At 43.4% G+C, this 19,188-nt stretch overlaps 1 protein-coding gene across 2 annotated transcripts; it reads right to left on the reverse strand.

The window, feature by feature from the left end:
- Positions 1 to 2,484: 2,484 nt before the first annotated feature.
- Positions 2,485 to 18,557, reverse strand: SYT13 (synaptotagmin 13). 2 transcript variants are annotated; one of them, XM_009102135.4, is made up of 6 exons: positions 17,913 to 18,557; positions 12,667 to 12,889; positions 10,634 to 10,768; positions 8,395 to 8,708; positions 4,346 to 4,475; positions 2,485 to 3,620 (listed from the first exon to the last, which is right to left on the reverse strand). In XM_009102135.4, exons 1-6 carry the CDS (start codon positions 18,093 to 18,095, stop codon positions 3,316 to 3,318), a joined length of 1,290 nt encoding a protein of 429 aa, XP_009100383.1. In that variant the 5' UTR covers positions 18,096 to 18,557; the 3' UTR covers positions 2,485 to 3,315. The 2 variants fall into 2 exon arrangements, with proteins under 2 accessions (XP_009100383.1, XP_018763322.1); XM_018907777.3 differs by having other exon boundaries at positions 10,634 to 10,774; positions 17,913 to 18,556.
- Between the last annotated feature and the right edge of the window lie 631 nt (positions 18,558 to 19,188).

A 19,188-nucleotide genomic window follows, 5' to 3' on the forward strand; every position in this document is an offset into this window, starting at 1 on the left:
ACATTGTTTTGCCACAGCTAAGTCAGATTCTGAGGAGCTATTCTTTTAAATGCCATAGGACTGATTGATATCTGTTACAGGGTGTGCCAGAATCACCAGGACACAGGCAGATAATGCTGTTTACACTCAGTCAAGATGTTATAAAAGGCTCAGTGAAACAAGCAGGATGCAGAACTAGAAGAGTTGGCAGCAAGGCAAATATTTGGCCCTTCAGGCTTTCCATTGCCAGCCAAATAGCATCATTATGTGAAGTTAACCTTCTTATCATTAGCCCTCAAAAAATCACAGTGCTGCCTGGAACCTATACATGAATTAGGCCAACATTCCAATAATTTCTGCACTTATATGGAAATTATTACTCCATATCTATAGGTACATCTACAGGCAAATCAGGATCACAGTAAGCATTAAGAATTCACTACTAACTAGACCCCTGTGTCCAGTTTACTCACAATATCCTACATCTTTTTGTTAGTAAACAAAACCCTATACAAGAAGAGCAAAACAAGAAACCAATTTTCTTTTTGTTTGCATGCCCTCAAGGCAGCAGATCAATATCAGAGATTAAAATATTTGGTGTAAGATTCATGGGCATACTTAGCTTTTCTGTCTGTCTAGTTGCTCAAAGATGATTTTATTGCTCTCTTCAAAATGATCCTGTAACTCCTGGCTACACCACCCACAAAAGAAATAGTAGTGTAAAGATAACAGTTTTCAGTGTCCATCAACCTTGTCAGTTTCTTCACAGAATCATAGCATTGCTGAGGATATAAAGGGCCTCTGGAGATCATATTGTCCAAATTCACCCCTGCTCAAAGTGGGATAAACTAGAACAGGTTGTTCACTCTGTATATCATCAAATTTTCACTGTCTCCAAGCATGGGGAACCCCAACAACATCTTCTGCCAACTTGTTCCAGTATTTGATTATACTCACAGTAAAAAACTGGGTTTATTCTTAGTATTTTCCATGTGTTCAAATGGAATTACCTACTTTGCAACTTGTGACCTTGATTCTTGTCCTGTCACTGGACACCAGTGAAAAGAGTCTCTCTCCATCTTCTTTTGTCCTTTCCCAGGTCAGGTATCTGTACACATTGATCTAAACAGTTCCAGCTCTCTCAGACTCTTCTCTTAAAGAAGATGCTCCAGTCCCTTAAACATCTTCATGGCCATTTGCTGCACTCTTTCCAGAATCTCCATATCTTTCTTGCCCTGGGGAGTCCAGCAACAGACACAGCATTCCAGAAGTGCCCTCACTGGTGCTGAGTTGAAGCATCACCCTCCTTTGACCTGCTGGCATTGCTTAAGGCAGCAAAAGGCACTGTTGTCCTTCTCTGCTACAAGATCACACTGCTGGCTCATGTTCAACTTGGTGTCCATCAGGACACCCAGGTTCTTTTCTGGGACTCTCCTTTACAGATTGTCAGCCTTCACCTCTGCACTGCAAGGTTGTTCTTCCTCAGGTGCGACTTCTCCTTGTTTAATTTCAGGAGGTTCCTGTTAGCCCAGCATTTCTCTCAGCATCCCTCTGAATGTCAGCACAACTGCCTTGTGTATCAATCACTACTCCAAGTTTTGCTTCACCTACAAACCTGCCAAGGCCATACTCTGCACCGTTGTCTAGGTCATTTATGAAGGTGCTAAACTCTGTCAGTCTCACAACCAGCCCCAGTCACCACTAGTTACTGACTTCCAGCTGAACTTAATTTCCCAGTTCATAACCCATTGTGCCTGGGCTTCAGCCAGTTTTCAGACACTGGTTCTGTTGTTTTCTCTTTGCCAACAGGATGGCAGCCTTCCCTTGACAAGCTGCTAGACTTGTTCGACTGCACCATCAGAATGGGATGGTTGCTAGTTAAAGGTTATCTTAATATTTTGATTTAAACAAGGAGCAATCTGACCTGCAAATATGAAGCTCTCTGAGATTTTCAGGGCTACAAATTATATGGTTCTGTTTCCAGATTTTTGGATGCCTTGTCCTCGTGGAAGTCCCTTAAAGTTGTGTCTACTACTTCAAAAAAGTAGTAAGACAAGCAATGTGCTTATAGGGTCATGACATTTTCGTTGCCAATGCCAGACTTTCAGTCCATCTAGAAACACAAACAAAAGGACAGTCAAAAGTAACATTTAAGCCACATCAAATCTTGAAAGTGCACACAAAAAACAAGCCCTGGAGAGTCTGTCTGGTTGGTGAATTCCTTCTGTCTGGAAGTGATGAAATACATGGCAGGGTTGTCTTTGAGTAATGCTGGTAATATGGGTTTTCTTTGAGTAATGCTGGTATGAGGATTTGAGTGCAATAGTGTCAAACCAAAACCATCTATCAGCTGCTAAGGTATGGAATGATCCCACTTCTTTTGCCTAATTTTAGATGTTGCCTGGAATATATAAATGACATATTTGAAACTTGGGATAAACCCAAACAGAAAATATGGCAGTAAACAGTAAGATTTGGTCCAAGTTTTAGGACGTAATATCAACAATAACTTTTGTCCTTATTTAGGATCTTCCTGGATGACACCTTAAAAAGATAAATGGTACAGGTATTCTGCTAAAAGGTCCCTAAACATTCATATTTTCAGTAGTTTTCATGAATCTTAAATACAAGGTATCGAACTCTCCAGGAAACAAAAGTAAAGGAAGGTATTTGACTTCTTGCTCGACAGTGTTTGCTTCAAAGGCTACACAGGATGAGGGTGTTGACTGTCTTCCCCTTTCTTTTTCTGCTGTTCTCTCCCTTCATTCTGTGTATTTTCCTAGGTGTCCATTTACTGCACTTTGGCGTCACTCTCTTTTTCATACTGATTCTTGGTGCCTGCCATGACAGTCAGTTCTCTGAGCTTCATTTCTCATTCTTGTGGAGCATTATGAAAAGCAGTGATTGATAAAACAATTGTGTGTTTGTGATTATGGAGCCAACACTCATCAAGGGACTTGGGTGACAGCACTAGATGCCAGTGAAGGGCTTCCTTTTCAATGATAACTTTGCTCTTCTTGCCTCCCCTCTTCTACTTTACAGAAACAGCGACCTGTCAGAACAGACAGTGGGCAGGCAAATAAAATGAATATAAACCATCCAGACAGCCAATCCTTTGTTTGAGACAACCACTTGATTAGGCGAGAGACTGTCCTTTAAATTCATTTTCCAGACAGTTTCCTGGGCTAGAATGGTCAGGAAGATCAGAGGAGGGTGGTGTAGTAAGAGAGCTGTGCTGAGCAATTTCGTGGAGGTGAAGGTGGAAGATGAAATCCAGCTTATTCCCCCAGGCTCTGAGGCCTGGTGGGAATCTTGCTGTCAGTAATTACGATGACCCTACATGTGGAGCTGATGCCACATGGCTATCTGTTTCCTGGGGTTCCTCAGCATTTCTTCCCAGTGGCTCCTCTCTGTGCCAGTGACGTGTAAGCCCAGACTGCACTTGCCAAGCACATGGCTCTGGCCAGCTCCATCCTGGCTCAGCATTTCCAGCTCCACGCTGGAGGCACGCAGGAGCTCATGAGGCACCTCGAACATGATCATCTCATTCCACACAGGGTTGATCTTGTGTTTTGCACGTTTGGTCTGCTTCTTCTTCAGCTTCAGTGACTGATGCCTCAGTGTCACCTTGACAGAAACATCTGTATAAGGAGGGGAGAGAGAGACACCTTGTTAATGAACATGCAACAAATAGACTAGACTGGACTAGAACAGGCTGAGCTGGAAGGGACCCATCAGGATCATGGAGTTCAAGTGGCCCTGCACAAGACACCCCAAAAATCACTCCAGGTACCCAAGAGTGTTGTCCAAATGCTTTTTGAACTCAATCAGGCGGGTGCTGTGACCAGCCTAAGTCTCCCTTGACTCAGCTTCACTTTATGTCTTCAGGTCTTGTCCTTGTCCACGAGAGAGGAGATCAGTGCCTGCGCTTTCGCTTCCCCTTGTAAGGATGCTAAAGACCATGAAGAGGGGCTCCCCTTCCTCTTCTCCAGGCTGAACAGAGCAAGTGACTTCAGCCACTCTTCATAAGGCTTCCACTCCAGGCCCTTCACCATCCTTATGACCCTCCTTTGGACACTCTCTAATATCTTAATTTTTTTTTTATGTTGTGATGCCTGAATCTGCACCCAAAAATCAAAAAAATGCAAGAGAATTTACAATGGTGACATCAAACTGAGACAGTGCAGTAGAAATATTGGTCAGGGGGCAATTGTTTTTCACTTTTTAGAAATTATTCAGATCTCTTTGGCTTTCTAAGCCAGACTTTTTTTTTTTTTTTCCTGCCAGACTTCACTCTTCCCACTTTCTTTCTAGATTTACATAATAGCAGAAACAACAGTATCTGTTTCCTTGCTATAACACTCACCGCTTCCGAGTAGATCTTTCAGCTGCTTGGAATGGAGGTTTTTAGCCTTAATAATCACCACCAGCAGGCGATTAGCTGCTGGCAGGTAGCTAATAGAGAGCAGAACCTCACCATGGCCCGTGGATGGCTCCTGGAAATGGAGACATAAAAAGGGTTAATTTTTTTATATGATCTTGGCCAGAACATTAGGAAAACAACAGTGGAAGACTGATGGGTGTAAGGTCATGGACCAACCAAGTTGTCTCTTTGTACAGGAGATCTTTCCAGTTATGCTGGATGAGAAGAACCTGGCAAAGATGCCTGAGGCTCATAAGGCTCCCATAAATGTGAGTTACTGAATCCTTACAGCACTGGAAAGTAACTGCTTCCTGACATCAACTTTTAGTGCAATATTTAATCAGAAGAAGATCTGGGGCTGACATACAATTCAAATAGTCAGAAATTCCTATTATGAGATACCACCTAACTGCCCTGTATTTATGTCCACTTCCCCCTTTACTGCTTTTTGCAATTCACTTTTGGTTTCAGGTGCTCAGTTTCTCAGAAGGTTCTGACTGGACTCAGCCTCCAGCCTGCATTGCCCAGCAGGAGTGTAGGGCTCCTTGGGAAAGCAGAGATGGTGCTTGGGGCTGAGTCTGACCTGGAGCTGGACTACACCGTCCCTGACACCCTATTTGGTATGAGAAAAAACCTAGCCAAGCTGAAATCTTCCACGAGCTGGGCACGGTACATTACTCTTCCTTCCCACCTGCCTTCCATCAGGACTGTGAGCAGCTCTCCCTGCCTCCCTAGTGGGAGACTCCCTTTCCCTTTCCCTTTCCCTTTCCCTTTCCCTTTCCCTTTCCCTTTCCCTTTCCCTTTCCCTTTCCCTTTCCCTTTCCCTTTCCCCTTACTTCCATTTACCCTGGACAAGCAGCCCTTGGGGGGAAAGCCTAGAGACACAGTCACACCACCACTGCTCTCCTGTAAGAGAGTAATGCCATTTCCTACTCAGGAGCCAGCAGGGAAGGAGAGAAATCCCACACCATTGTGTGCAGAGCTGACAGCCCATGGCAAGGAACAAAAAGGGAGCAGTTATTCTTTCAGTGAGAGGGAGCTTGTGACAGAAATCTGGTTTAGTGTGAGGTTAATGACCCAGAAGAGTCCCAGAAAGCCAATGCCAATTCAACAGACTCATTCTGGGCTCCTTAGCGTGTTCTGCATCCTGGAGGATAGACAGCCCTTCTCTCCAGGCTATTTCTGTGCTCTGCAGTGTCGCTACTAAGCGAGCCATAAATATTTCAAATTAAGTTTTCAACCAGTTTCTCAAAACAGGCAAGGACAGGCCCCTGTATGCTCTCCATGAGCTGACTGACTCTCCAGAAAACATGGCTGTCATCGCTGTCTGGTTCAAATGACTAATTTGTCCTGCACAAATCAGGTGGAAGGGCATTAGCAAGGAAGCCTGAAATTCAATCCCAAGTCAGCCCAAGTAAATCTTTTTTTCATGCACTCAGGTAGCAATGAAGGGCTTGTATGCATTTCACTTATATGAAGCCTGTCTTAAATTGAAGTGGACGTTAGAAAAGCTCACACATAAGAAGAGGCAATTTCAAATGCCTGTATGCCCACTACAAAAGAATTGTACACTCAGGGACAAACCCAAACACCACCTCACTGCAAACCCAGGGTTTAGGCTTGTCATAAGCTGCTTTTGTTTATTTTGTTTATTTATCTCAGCAGGTCCCATTCTATAGCTCTTGGCTAGAATTTGGTTCCTGTAGCTGCAGGCACAGAGAGATGCAGTGGAGATTGGGAGGGGGTGGGGCTCTGTAGACGTGCACACACGCACAAACACACGCATTGTACTCAAATTACATCTTGTACTTATGACTTTCTAGCTTCTAGTGTGCTGATCAAGGTTTTGGCCAGCCTGTATCCACATGAAAACAAAACCTGCAATGGTTGGTCTCTCCTGGAGTTTTACTTGAACAGACCACACCAGTGATACTTTTATTTCCCCTTCTGGGCTTTGTTTTCTTTGTTTCTTTTTTCCTATTAAATCCATAGCCTACATTTTGTGCTGAAATCCTGCAAATTCATACAACCATCAGAGCTTCAGTCTTTCTTTCTATGCAAAATGAATAAATAGCAACAAGGGGTCATCAATGATTTACGTGCAGGACACCACGAAATCACAAAAGGGAAGTTGCTATGCAAGGACACACTATCATCAAGCCACTATCATTACTGTCATTAGCAAAGCAGTGGGAGGGAAGGAAGACAAGATAAGGATATCAGTCTGCAGTATCTAGGCTTTGCATTGCTCACAGGACTCAATGAATTCCTGAATGCTAATTGCTTTACCTGGTGAGCTGTAAGCTCCACTCTGGGCTCCTTCCCTTGTGTGGGGGGGGATTACTGGGAAGGTAAGAACGAAATTTCTGCCCTTCCTGGCATTTCAAGGAAATGTCACACTTTTCACAAAGCTCAGTAACTTTGTTCCTGGATGAATGTTGTCAAAAATAGCTCCTCTTTTTGGATCAGCTCTTCCTCACTCCCTCCCTCTCTGGTTCTCAATGAATGATTCAGGATCTGTATACATAAGCTATCTGTGCAATGGTTGGCTCTCTCAGGTCCCAGATGACGCAAATTCAGCTTTCACTGCACATCCTCAGCTCAAACTGGGGCACTGTTCAGCAGTACTGCTGGTGTTAACCTTGTGCTGTCAGCCTGGAGAAGAAATGAATGCTGTCCTGTTCCTGTGTGTGGTTGTGAAGCTGGACCAAGGCAGAATTCTCTGTATATCAGGACTCCATCAGGTGCACTGGAGTAACAACTTATCATTGCTGTGAACAGGCTGTTCCTTGTGTATTGCTGAAAAAGCAGATGCTTCAGGATGGGGGAAGAGGGGGAGGGTTACAGCTATTAGACAAATACTGATTCTCATGCTTGAAGTTTATTAAACTCATTCAGATCACCCGTTTGTTTCTGCTGCCTCTGTCCCTGACAGATGTTTTTTTAGAGTGGACAGTCCTGTTAGTATTCAAGTGGTTATCAGATAAATCAGCCCTATTGCAAATCAAAAATGCTAACTCTGTACTCTGTGTCTGTGGCCAGCTCAGTGGAGAGCCCTTACCCCTGATGGTGACAGGCAATAATTTGTTTCTTCGTGCTTAGTGATGGTGCTGGTGTTGTTCTGCATTGCTCAGCTGTACCACAGCAGACTGCAAGAGGTACCACTTGTTGTGATGAGCGAGCAGCAGCAGTAGCAGCATCCTTCACTTCCATGTTAAGTGAATTGCTGCTGCTAGAAGAACAACCTAGCTCATGGCAGGGAAAAGGCTCCTGAGTAAATGTGCAAGACATTAGTGCACATGAAGCATCCCCTGTACCCACTTCAAGAACTGTTGGAATTCTTCCCTCCATTTTTCCTGTCTGTGCAACTGGCAAAATGTGGATAAGGAAAGAAAGGAGGGTTTTGATGTTTAAGGAAACCAACACAATGCAATGAATGATATTTTGATTTCTCCCAGAAGAAATAGCCCTGGATTAATTCTGGTAAGTTTAAATGTCCTTCAGTCCAGCATTCCAGTCCTAACAATGTATTTCACTCCTAGATTAAGGCTCCCTGGGGTGCCACCACCGTGTGCCCTACCACACTCAGCTTTGCTGAGTCCCTCCATTGGGCTCTGCAGGCACCCTCTGGTACTTCAGCTCTTGCCACTCTCGTCCTGTATGTCACTAATTCTCAGAAGCTCACACACCTTTATCTAGACATAGCATTTGAATTACAGATGCCAGTGTCAGAGTGCCATGTACCTGGGGAGGAGAGGGAGTGGGACACAGTAACAGCTGGGAGCATTAGATAGAAGGGCTTCTGATATGATGAGCTACAGACCAGCACAGAGCTGTGCTGAGTGATCTCTGCAGTCACACATCACCCTCTAGACCTGCTCCAAACAAATAAAGCCACCCACCCTCATGCAGCTTTCTAGGAAAAGGGTTTTTCTTGTCCAAACTCTTAATCATGAGGGTTTCTGAACTACTGACACAGATGGAGTCCATACCTTCTCTGGGCTCTTTAGCCTTTCCCACTGGGCCTTCCCAAAGGATTCCTCCATTTCAGCAAGGTTCAGTTTCAGTTCCCCCACAATGCTGTGCCTGGAGAACTTGTCACAGTTCCTCAGGGTGAGAGTCAGTGTTCCTCCTGGCATCTCCTCCTCTGTTAATGGGAATTGCAGCACCTCCTCCCAAAGGGTGTGAAGTACCTTCTTCTTCAGCTCTGTCTGGGCCTCAGCAATGCCAGACTTGCTCTCCAGTGTGCCCAGTATGTAGCAATGGCAGCCAGTGTCTTGGTCCCCACTCATTCCATCATGCATAGCTGGAAAAGATGGATAGTAAGGACCTCTCACAAAAGACAGCCCTGAAATATCTGTGGCTAAATTGCTTATTTCATGAGAGCCATAAAATAAAACAGCTGCATAGACGTTTGTGATTGTGTTTACAAGGGTCCCAGGATGAGAGAAGAGACAAGAATGTTGACTCCATGTTCAGAAGGCTTGATTATTATTTTATGATATATATTATATTAAAACTATACTAAAAGAATAGAAGAAAGGCTATTCAGAAGGCTTGCAAGCAAGGAGAGAATGGAATGATAATAAAATCTTGTGACTGACCACACAGTCCTAAACAGCTGGACTCTAATTGGCCAGTAATTAGTAACAACCACATGAGACCAATCACAGATCCACCTGTTGCATTCCACAGCAGCAGATAATTATTGTTTATCTTTTCCTCTGAGGCTTCTCAGCTTCTCGGGAGAAAAAATCCTAAGGAAAGGATTTTTTATAAAACATGTCTGTGACAGACATTGACCCCTGTTCCTGCCTGCGTGGGAGCAGATTAAGCTGTGAGCCCATGCTGTGTTGTTTTCCTCAGGCTGCACAATGTCCCAGTCCTAGTGCCACTGCAGAAAGGTGCTGCCAGTGTTTGGGAGAGCAACAGCTAAATTCGAGGAAACCCATTCTGTTGAAAGATGCAGAACAGCACTGAAACGAGGCAGCATGGGACAGGGGTTGGCAGTACTCATTTACTTTTACCTTGGCACACAAAAAAAAGCTTCTTACAGTGACTTTAAAAGCAGGAAGGTCAGTCACAGACATCAGAGATGGGATAGAGCTTCCCTTGGCACACATCCATCCCTGCAGGCCAATGTCTAAGGGTTATTGCATTCTGCTGGTCCAACCTCTGGTAAATTAATCCATCAGAAGCCACCCCACAGCCCAAAAGACCTGCATCAAGAGACATTCATCCCTAATTTTATATCCCTTTTATATTGAAAGGTCTAGAGTGAGAATGGCATTTCACACTCCTCTTCATTGCAGCAGCAGAGCTGCACTGCCTTCTCCAGCAGCAGGAGGAACACACCCTCCTCCAAGGGGTCATTGAATATCACGGCTTTGAGGGGAAAACTGTTGTCCTTGCTGCAGACAGTCCAAGGACAGCTGCTCCTGGACTGCCAGGTCCTGTGGGTCACAGGGCTCTCCTGGCTTCTCTGGGGAGTAGCACTGGCGAGCAGAGCTAGGTCTTGTGCACAGGAGTGCCAGGGTGGCAGCCAGCTAGTGTGGGTGTCCATCCTGAAGGGAATTGTGGGCTTGCTGCTCTCAGGAGGCCTGCAGCAGTGGCTGCCATTCGGCACCCTTTCAATTCTCACCTCAGAGGGTGTGATTTGATTAGGTTTCCACAGAGATTTACGCTGTGCATGAATTATTCAGTCAGCTTATTTTACTCTCCCAGAGGAACTGATGATGCTCCAGCCCTGAGTGGAGAAGCTGTTGCAGTTGTCAGAGAGTGACACAGAGCCTGGCTGCCTGGCCAGGCGCTGCCAGAGGGACTTAAAATAAATCTGGTATCTCCAGCTCAGGCTTTGACTTGACTTGAGGAAAGGGCAGTAGGGAGTGGATCAGGTTGAAGAATGAAAGGCATAGAGAGGAAGGAGATAGTAACCCCATTCCTCTTGCCCCCAAAGGAAAAAATAAAAAGAAGAGGTTGCTTTGTACCATGTTTTGGACTGGAGGAGCCCTTCCTGGTTCTTGACAAAGCTGTGCACACAACTGTTCCCAAGCAACACCCTCCCTTGAAGCAGTGACATTGACAGGTATTCCTATTCTGCAAGCCCAGCGCCAGTGAAACCTCCAGTGGTCCTGAGGGCACTCGTTGGCCTTAAGATAGGAGGGGAAGTGTCTCTGAGTGGAATCACCGTGTGTTACCCACGTGGCTCCGGCCGGAGCCGTGTGCCCTTACCTTGCAGGAGGGCCACGCGCAGCTGGGCGCGCTGGGGCTCGTACAGCAGGGAGTAGTGCAGCTCGGGGGGCTGCTGCCCGCTGCCTGCCCGCTCGGGCCGCAGGTGCTCCGTGACACACACGTCCTGGACCACGCCTGGAACTGAGATAACCCCTTTAGCAAGCAGCTCTTCCCCTTCCCATACAACTTTCTCTTGACTTTACTTTTCAAAATGTCTCATTCTTTCTGCACTTTGGATGCAGGAATACAATTTATTGTCCTTCTTCGCCCATCATCATCATACATACTTTTTGCTCTGTTTACTTGCACTTTTAGCTCTTTCTACAGCATTTGGACAAGACTTCTGCTCTCCACCACCTTGTGCTCTATGGTGGTTCGCACACTTGCACTTTTATCTTATGACCAGGCCAAGCTGTTGGAATGACACTCATTACTTGTTATATATTTTTATATTCTGTTAACTGGCATTATTAAATTAAATCTTATGTTCTCTGCAATGAGAATGTGAGTCTGCTCTTGAACTGCTGTGCAACTCTGCATTAGGTCAGACCTCTCTAAACATTTTGTTTTGTTGTTCTTTTAATTTTAACATTGAAGTCTTTGTCATGGAAAAGACACCCATTTCCATAGCACCTGACCAGGTTGAAGGCAATGAACTTTGGAATCCATAAGGCAGTTTCTCCATGCATAATTTTGGAGCTGAGTATGTATTTCATACTGAAATAAAGCAAGCTGCAAAACTAAAAGAAAAGCCAGAGATTTTTGTCATCCAAAGCTGTTAACTGCAAGGTCAGTTCTGATTCACACAGAAAACAATAGTGGGACCAGCATACTTCCTCCTAAAAATCTCAGCCATAGTTCAGACCAGTTCATTGTGGCATCAAAAGGAGAATGCAACAATTCCTGCTTAATTTTAGCAACACTTGAGCTATATAATTAGGCAGAGCAGGAAGGAAACTTGCTTGTGCCATTAGCAGTGCAGAGAGGCTCTTACTCCACCACTTACATAAAGCTTTAGCCTAAATGCAGCCATCATCTTTCATCCTTTCCACCCTCATAATCATTTCCCTGACACCTAAGGATGTGGCTCAGACAGTCTCTTCCTCCAATGCATCTGCTTCCCATGGTACTTTTCTGTACTCACAAGCCTCAGCTTGGAGGGGTGAAGGTAGCAATTGTCTTTCCAAAAGGGCAAAAAGATAATCTCAAAAAATTAAAAATAACTAAAAAGAATATTCAGTAAAAATAGCAGCAGATGGCATTGTCTCTCTGGCAAATCTTCAGGAAGGTTTTATTAAAGTGGTAACCATAAGAGTAAATTATCCTGTTAAAATATGGCTGTGAAGTTAAAAATCAGTATGAGAGAAACCCAGACATGTTGCCAGATACGTATAATTAAGATTTCATTTCTCTCAGCCTCTAGAAATGTTTCAGGATTTGGAGTGTTACCCTTTGGGCTGGCTGGGAAACAGGAATTGTGTTTGGCAAAAACCTTTGAGGTGTCAGCCTTCAGTTTCACTGCACATTACAATAAGCCAAGAACATCTTACCAAACCATGGCAGTAAAGGAGGAGAGAAAATGAGAAGCTCCACTGTCCCTGACAAGAACAGTTATTGGACAGCTAGCATTTGACCTGGAGGAGATAGTCTGCCTAATTTTGGCCAGATATTTCACACATACTCTGGTTACTGCTCTCAGCACAACTACACTAAATGTGCTTTTCTTTTTTTCAGACAAAATGTCTGCTACCAGGGAGACAGATTCTTAAAAAAAAAAAAAATGTTTAAGTTAAAAAAAATTGCAGCAAGATACAGCTACAGCTTTGTTATCAGAATGTTCTTATGAGCTCTATGACTACCTTCTACTAAACAAATGTGTTGAAAGCATAACTCAGAGTGTTCATGATAAGAAAGCGAAAAGCATCCGATAAATTCCACATTTATTTATCTGAAAACAATCACTTTATGTGTAGAAGTATTACAGATCCACACCCACTAAAGCAGTTGTTAGTTTGAAGACCAAAAGCTCCTACCGTTTTGAGGGAGAACAAACAGCTCCTCGTTGACTTGTATCTTCATCCTGTTCTCATCCAAAGCAGTGTGTTTTCCAGGAGCTGGCTCTTCTGTTGTCTTCAGAGAGTACTGCGTGTAGTTAACAATTTCAGGTGAAGTTACTTCTGGTTTGGGGCCATAAATGTTGGGAAACTTCAGAAGTGCTCGAGGCTGGACTGGCTCTGCAGTTTTCTTAATGTTGAACTGAAAATTAAAACTTTGTTTATTACTTTGCACAAATTACTTTAACTCCTCCAATTCTCTTAACATTTGATAAGCTGAGACAGGAAAAAAAGCAGGGCCTCTGGTCAGTCCTATCAGAATTTTTTTCTTGGCTTGTAGAAACCACTGCCTCTGTGTCTGGCGACTTTCTTGCCAACACTGACACCTTGTACTTGGTGTGTTTCTTTTCAGATTTATTCCTCTACAGATGTTTGATTACTATAAGAAAAAGATATCTTCTTATAATTTGATTTTTCCTCTATTCTGGTACCAGTTAATATTTTCATAAGTTAATCCTTTCATTTTACTAAAGAAATTAACCACAAAGTTAATTTTGCTTTGATTAAGATATGGCAGTTTTTACTTTGATGTTTGAAGTCAAATCCAAGAGCAAGAGACTACAGACAACTCACAGAATCCAGAATATTTTATGTGAGTATACAGCATTAAGAGTGCAAAATCAAAAATCAGACATGGAGCAAGTATGGCCATGATGCAATAAGACTAAGGAGAGCTGGTTGAACAAATGGGCCCTGGACTGGCAAATCAAGAGTAGTTGATTCAGTGGTCATCTCAGCCTCTTGGTTCTGTGGACCAGAGCTCCATCTGACCATCACACACACATTTCCCCTTTATTATACCAGGACTGAAATTTGGATTTATGTCTGATTTTGTTCTTAACATTTCAATTCTCTCTGAATCATGAACATGGGATGAGCAGAAGAGCCTGCAAGATGCTCGGGTAGTCCAAGCAAAGGCTGGCAGAAAAGGCATTACTGTTCTCCCAAAACAAAAAAAAAATATTTTAGTGGAATAGAACAGTTCTCTTCTGGTTATGTCCCAAAAAAGGATCCTGCCTTCATACAATTGAAATCATTCCTGACTCATTTATATTTGGATTCATTGATGGGGAAGAACAAAAGCTGACTAGCAAATGACCCCAACCCTTGCAAAAGATTTTATTAATGTTTCCAAAACATGGAAGATAAAAACCACAAGTAAAATAGCCATTTTGGTTGATTATTGTGTAGTGGGATTATCTCCAACCTACTGCCTGCTAACCTATTTTTGGTCAAGATTGAGGGCAAGACAGAAAAGGTTCATAAATGTAATTAAAGTTTTTAATTAGTCTTATTGTTTCTTATTAATATTGAATGTAGATGGTGCCCTGAATCTCTTGTCTGTGTTGGGCTGGGACCAGGGATTTCCTGGTCCCAGCTTGCATGTCCAGAGGAAGCACACCTACCTCTCAAGAAACAGAGCTGAAGAAAGAGGGCTGTCTTGGATGTTAGCCTAGTCATATTCTGCTTGTGGAGATCCTGGTTGCATACACTTGGCAGTGGTAGGGAACTAATTAGGTCAGTGACTCCATCTTCTCAAGGCAGCTAGTGCACCAGTGTTTAGGAAGTCTACTGTGCAACATAGCACCTTGTCTTGTCTAATTTTAAGGGCTTTGAAAGAGAAGTGGGCTGAGACAGAAAGACGTCATTGTGTGCCATCCTCACCTAGCATTCAGCTGAGTTCAGATATTATGTAAATTACATGGTGTGGGGCTGTAAGTGAGAACCCTCTTATAGAGATGTCAGCCTCGTCAGTTCTAAAATACCTAGGAAATGTGAAGTTACTCATCCAAACTTTAAATGCAGTTTTCCATTCTTCTAAAATTAAAGCAAACCAACCAAGCAGAATACATGAGGAATCACTGACAGCAGCTGGAAAAGGCAGGTTGTTTTTGTTGTGCAGAGGCATTACATCTGGCACACACACAGGGTCAGCCTCTGCTGTCCTCCCTCCTGGAGCTGCTGTCCTACTACTCACTGGCCACACACTGGAGCCTCCTGCCTGTATTGCTCTGTGCTGCCAGCACACAAAGCGCTTCCAGATCCTTTGGGATAAAAAACACCATACAAATTTGAGGTATTGTTAGGACAGTCTTTCCTTCCTCTTGCTAAATACCTTGCCAGGTAAATCTGTCATCACACAGCATCTAAGAACTCCATTGGGTCTAAATATTCCTCTTGTCTGTCTGCTCTGCAGAATTAGAGACGAGAGACATATGCAAGCGCAATGGGACTAGCCAACCCCCTCTTCCAACTGCATCTGCCTCTGTTTATTATGTTGCTGCCAGCTCTTTTCCCAAGTGCTGTGTGCTAATCCAGTTACATAGCAGTGCCCTATGGAAGTTTCCTTTGCAACTCAGAAGTTGCGTCTTAAACAAAGACCCGAGCAGAAGAGTCCAGAGAGTTCTGCAAAAATGCATGAAAGCAAGTAAACAAAAAGGAGCAAGGAAGCTGCAAATGATCCTTCTCTATCCTTGCCCAGAGTCACTCAAAGCACCAGACTTTTGCCATTGTTGGATGTGTTTAGGAATCTTTATTCTGCAGGCTTTTCTGAGACTTTGCAAATTTACATCAGTTTCTCATTGTTTTGCAGATATATGTTTGTGTTTGAACTCCCCTTCCTCATGTATGCAGGGCATGACCATGGGGAGCCTCTGCCTATAGCAAATACAAGCATCACTGTCATGGGAGACATGCCAAGTGAATAAAATGCAGACTTGCTACATCTTTCTTTTGTCATCTGTGTTTATCAGAATCAGTGGCCCTGACAGGTTTCATAATTAAATGTGTCCAACACTGACTAGGACATACTGTGTACTAATGTAGTCAGAAAAAAAAGTCCCGACAGGACAATTTATAATCATAGAGATAATAAAATTTCACAAGCTCAGAGCTCAAATTGAGATTCATTTCTTGAAGGTATAGAGACTGATTCTGATTCTGTGACAGCATAGGAGAATTTATGTTCCTGGCAAGAAAATTATTTTAATTGGAAAGGATTGCTAAACATATGGAATATACAAACTAAGAACATTTTGCACTTTCTGTGACAGAATGTTCACTCGGCTGCTATAATATGTCCAGATTTCTTTAAAAAAACCCATAAAGCCAGTAACATTGGAAATAATACTTCAAATTAAAAAGTCTACAATGCTGAAAGAATGCAATCACAGGTAATAATGATATGTTTAGGGCAGATTGAATGATTTTATCCCCTGTTGGTCAAATACTGGATTTAGTCATGGCAAAACATATGAATGTAGACATATTTTGAGGACCATAACAGAATAGCTGCTGCGTACCAGGGGCTTAACTGAATGATATGGAGACATAGGGCTTATTTCAGTCCTGCAAACAAGATAGCACCCCCGTGGACAAGATCCAGGATGAATTAACACTTTCCCAAGATGTTTCCCAAAAAGCTGTATATAAGAAAAAAAGCTGTATATAAGAATGGAGTTAAAAGGAGGATTTGAGATGTTTCTAGGCTTGGAGATTACGACATCAAACTCTCATAGAAAGAGCCTGATGGTAAAGTTGTCTGTGGGTTGTGTTGCTGCAGACAACAGCCAGAAAAATTGCTATGGAAAGTGTTGTGGCCGTCAAAGTTACACATTTTTCATTCACATTAACAGTAAACTTGGAAAAATCTCTGCATCATTGTACGTTCTTATATACAGGTGTTAGCAAATCCCCTGTATGGGGTAGAAAAGACAAGAAAGGAGCATGAGAGGGACATGACTAAGCTATCAAACAGAATAGCAGATGAAATTCATCCTAGGAAAATGTAAACAGGTACTAGGAGTTATTCTCCATGCTCATAGAGGGAGGCTCAGAATTAGCAGCAATCTCTTGAGAAGTCCTGAACTCCACACAGAAGTTAATCTATGGTCAGTGGAGCCATCCTCCCACACCTCTCCTCCCCCCTCCAGCAACCACAAGATTTGCTAATGCCATTCTCTGTATCTGCACCAGTTCTTACAATACTGTTTGTAGATTTGGTGATCTTTCCTCAGCAAAAACTGCAACAAGAACATGAGGATGCCAAGGTTCTTTTCTGCTAAGAGGGTAAGAGTGGAAGCCAGAGAGAGGCTGAATATTTAATTGCAAACATTACAGAGGAGTTCAATTAGGACTCCAGCTACACTCTTTAAGAATCCAAAAATAATAGTCAGCTCAAATAATTAGAAGGCAAACAAAGACTGTTATACAATGGAGCACAGGCCTTTGGAATGGGCTACTATGGCATAACACTTGGATGAATGGCTAAGTGAAAGTGGAAAGGACACAAGCACAAACAAATATGAGGAGCAACAGCCAACAGAGACTGACCAGTGCTATAGCTTATTCTAAAGACCACATTCAACCAAGGAAATCATCAAACATTTCCCTTTGAAGAAGAGATTCCCATTAATAAGTATATTAGAAGTGTTCTGTAATTCCCCTAGCTCCCTCTTGCACGGGGCTCAGGAGTAAATCAGGCTGTTTGGATTCTAACAAAAATGAAAGAGCACACAGGGATGCCTGACACTTCACATTGTTTTTACAATAAGTGAGAAAGAAATTCACAGTGTGGTGAGATTGTCCAGTCATAACAATCTAGATTCTCATTTGCTTTTTATTATGATTTCAATGCCTTGTTTTAACTTCACACATAATTAATCCCCTCAGTCAGAAGGGCAGAAGGAGGAGGAGGGAAGGTTTTCACGAGAAACCAGCTGTTGACAGGGAACTATCCTGCAGGAACTATGAGATATTGTGAATAGAATTAAATAGCTGCTATACGAGATCTCAGCAGGAGCCATCTCCTCGTCACAATGCTGCGTGCCACCTGGTACAGTCCAGTCTTCTCTTCTTAGGAAATTATTTCTCTTTTGATCTATTTTAACAACCAAGCAGCATTTCCAGTCCTCATTCCCTGTTTCTGCCATTATCAGCTTTCTCTCTGGCTCCGTGGCAGCTGTCTCCTGCTCTGGTAATTCTGTGGTACCCAGCTCATCTCTGTTTTTCCCTCTCTCCTCCTCCCACTGGCATGTTGTTATATCCCAAACACAGTAAGCAGATAAACAGGCAGCATAAATCACATGCTGAGCAGCCTAACAGGGAAGTTGCACTCCCACCCTCTGCCTTTAAAGAAAAATCACAAATCAGAGACTGTGTCTTACTTGCTGGACTGGCTGAAGCACACTGGGCTTAGTATTTTCCGTCTCGTCCTCTTGGTCCTTTTCTGAGAGTCCTTTCCCAGGTTGCTTGCATTTGCAGAAGCAGGTGAGGCCGCAGAGGGCAAGGATGCTAGTTGCAGTCCCTAAGGTAGCCCCCAGGGCTATAACTGGAGCAGACAAAACCATTTTCCTGTGCTGCACAGGAACAGAAAGCACAGAGACCCTGTGGCTCTTTCTGCTCCCTGGGAGAGCAGCTCTCCCACATCCACTCCGAATTCTAGCCTGGCTTCATTCTCCTTGGAAGTCTGAAAGCAATTCTCTTTGCAGCAAAGGGACCAATCTAGACACACAGATAAATCATCCCACCTTTGCTAGGCAACAAGGCTACCTTTCTATCCTGCTGATGGAGTTGCTGCTCCAGGTCAGGGAGAGGAAATAGTAATTGTGGTGCCTGCAATCTCCATATAGCTGCAAACAGGCAGTTTTCATTGAAGTCTGTTCTCCAGCTCCACTGGGAAAAGTCTGATGTGTGATAGAGAGGAAAGACGTCAGCAGAAGGGGCTGGCCTTGCTAGCTAACTCACAGAAAGTGCATCCAAGTGTTTGATCATGTCTCTAGCAATATTTCTCAGGGCTGGCTGGCTGATGTGCTCAAGAGGTTGCATTTTTTTGTCTTAAGGCAAAGATAGTGACTGCCAAAAGCTCCTGGCCTGAGAAGCCGTGTGATGATAGCACTGCATGATAACTCTGTACTCACAGTAAAGCTTCTGTATAAGTCAGGCAAAACTTTCTCATCCTTCAGAGGCTGCAAAACAAACACAGGCAAGAATTAAGCACTGTCCCATGCCTCACCACCTGCCCCTCAAAGCACAGGGTCTGAACCTTTTGGAGCTGCTTCTGCGGGATAAATGCAGAGCAGCACCTCTATTTAAAAAGAGAGCAGAAAATCCTACCAAACAAGATGCACTAGTGCATATGCTGCTTCCTCTGGAGAAAATGAGAAAGCAAACAACATATGCTAGATATTAGTCATAGTCCTTACCACACTGGTGTCAGGCAGTGGGCTGCTGAGCACAGAAGAACCTGCATGAATAGACTTGAAGAGCTAGATGTCCGTCCCAGTTTTCTCTTGAGGTGATGGAGTTATTATCTTTCTCTGACTCATTTATTTTTGCCTTTTTTCTCAGAATGCCCAGCTTGGGGAAGAGGATAATAAATGCCATAATTTGATATGTTTCTCATGACATGTACTACCCTTTTCTGGGTACTTTACAAGGAGA

The sequence above is a fragment of the Serinus canaria genome, chromosome 5, assembly GCF_022539315.1.
Source record: "Serinus canaria isolate serCan28SL12 chromosome 5, serCan2020, whole genome shotgun sequence".
NCBI lineage: Eukaryota > Metazoa > Chordata > Aves > Passeriformes > Fringillidae > Serinus > Serinus canaria.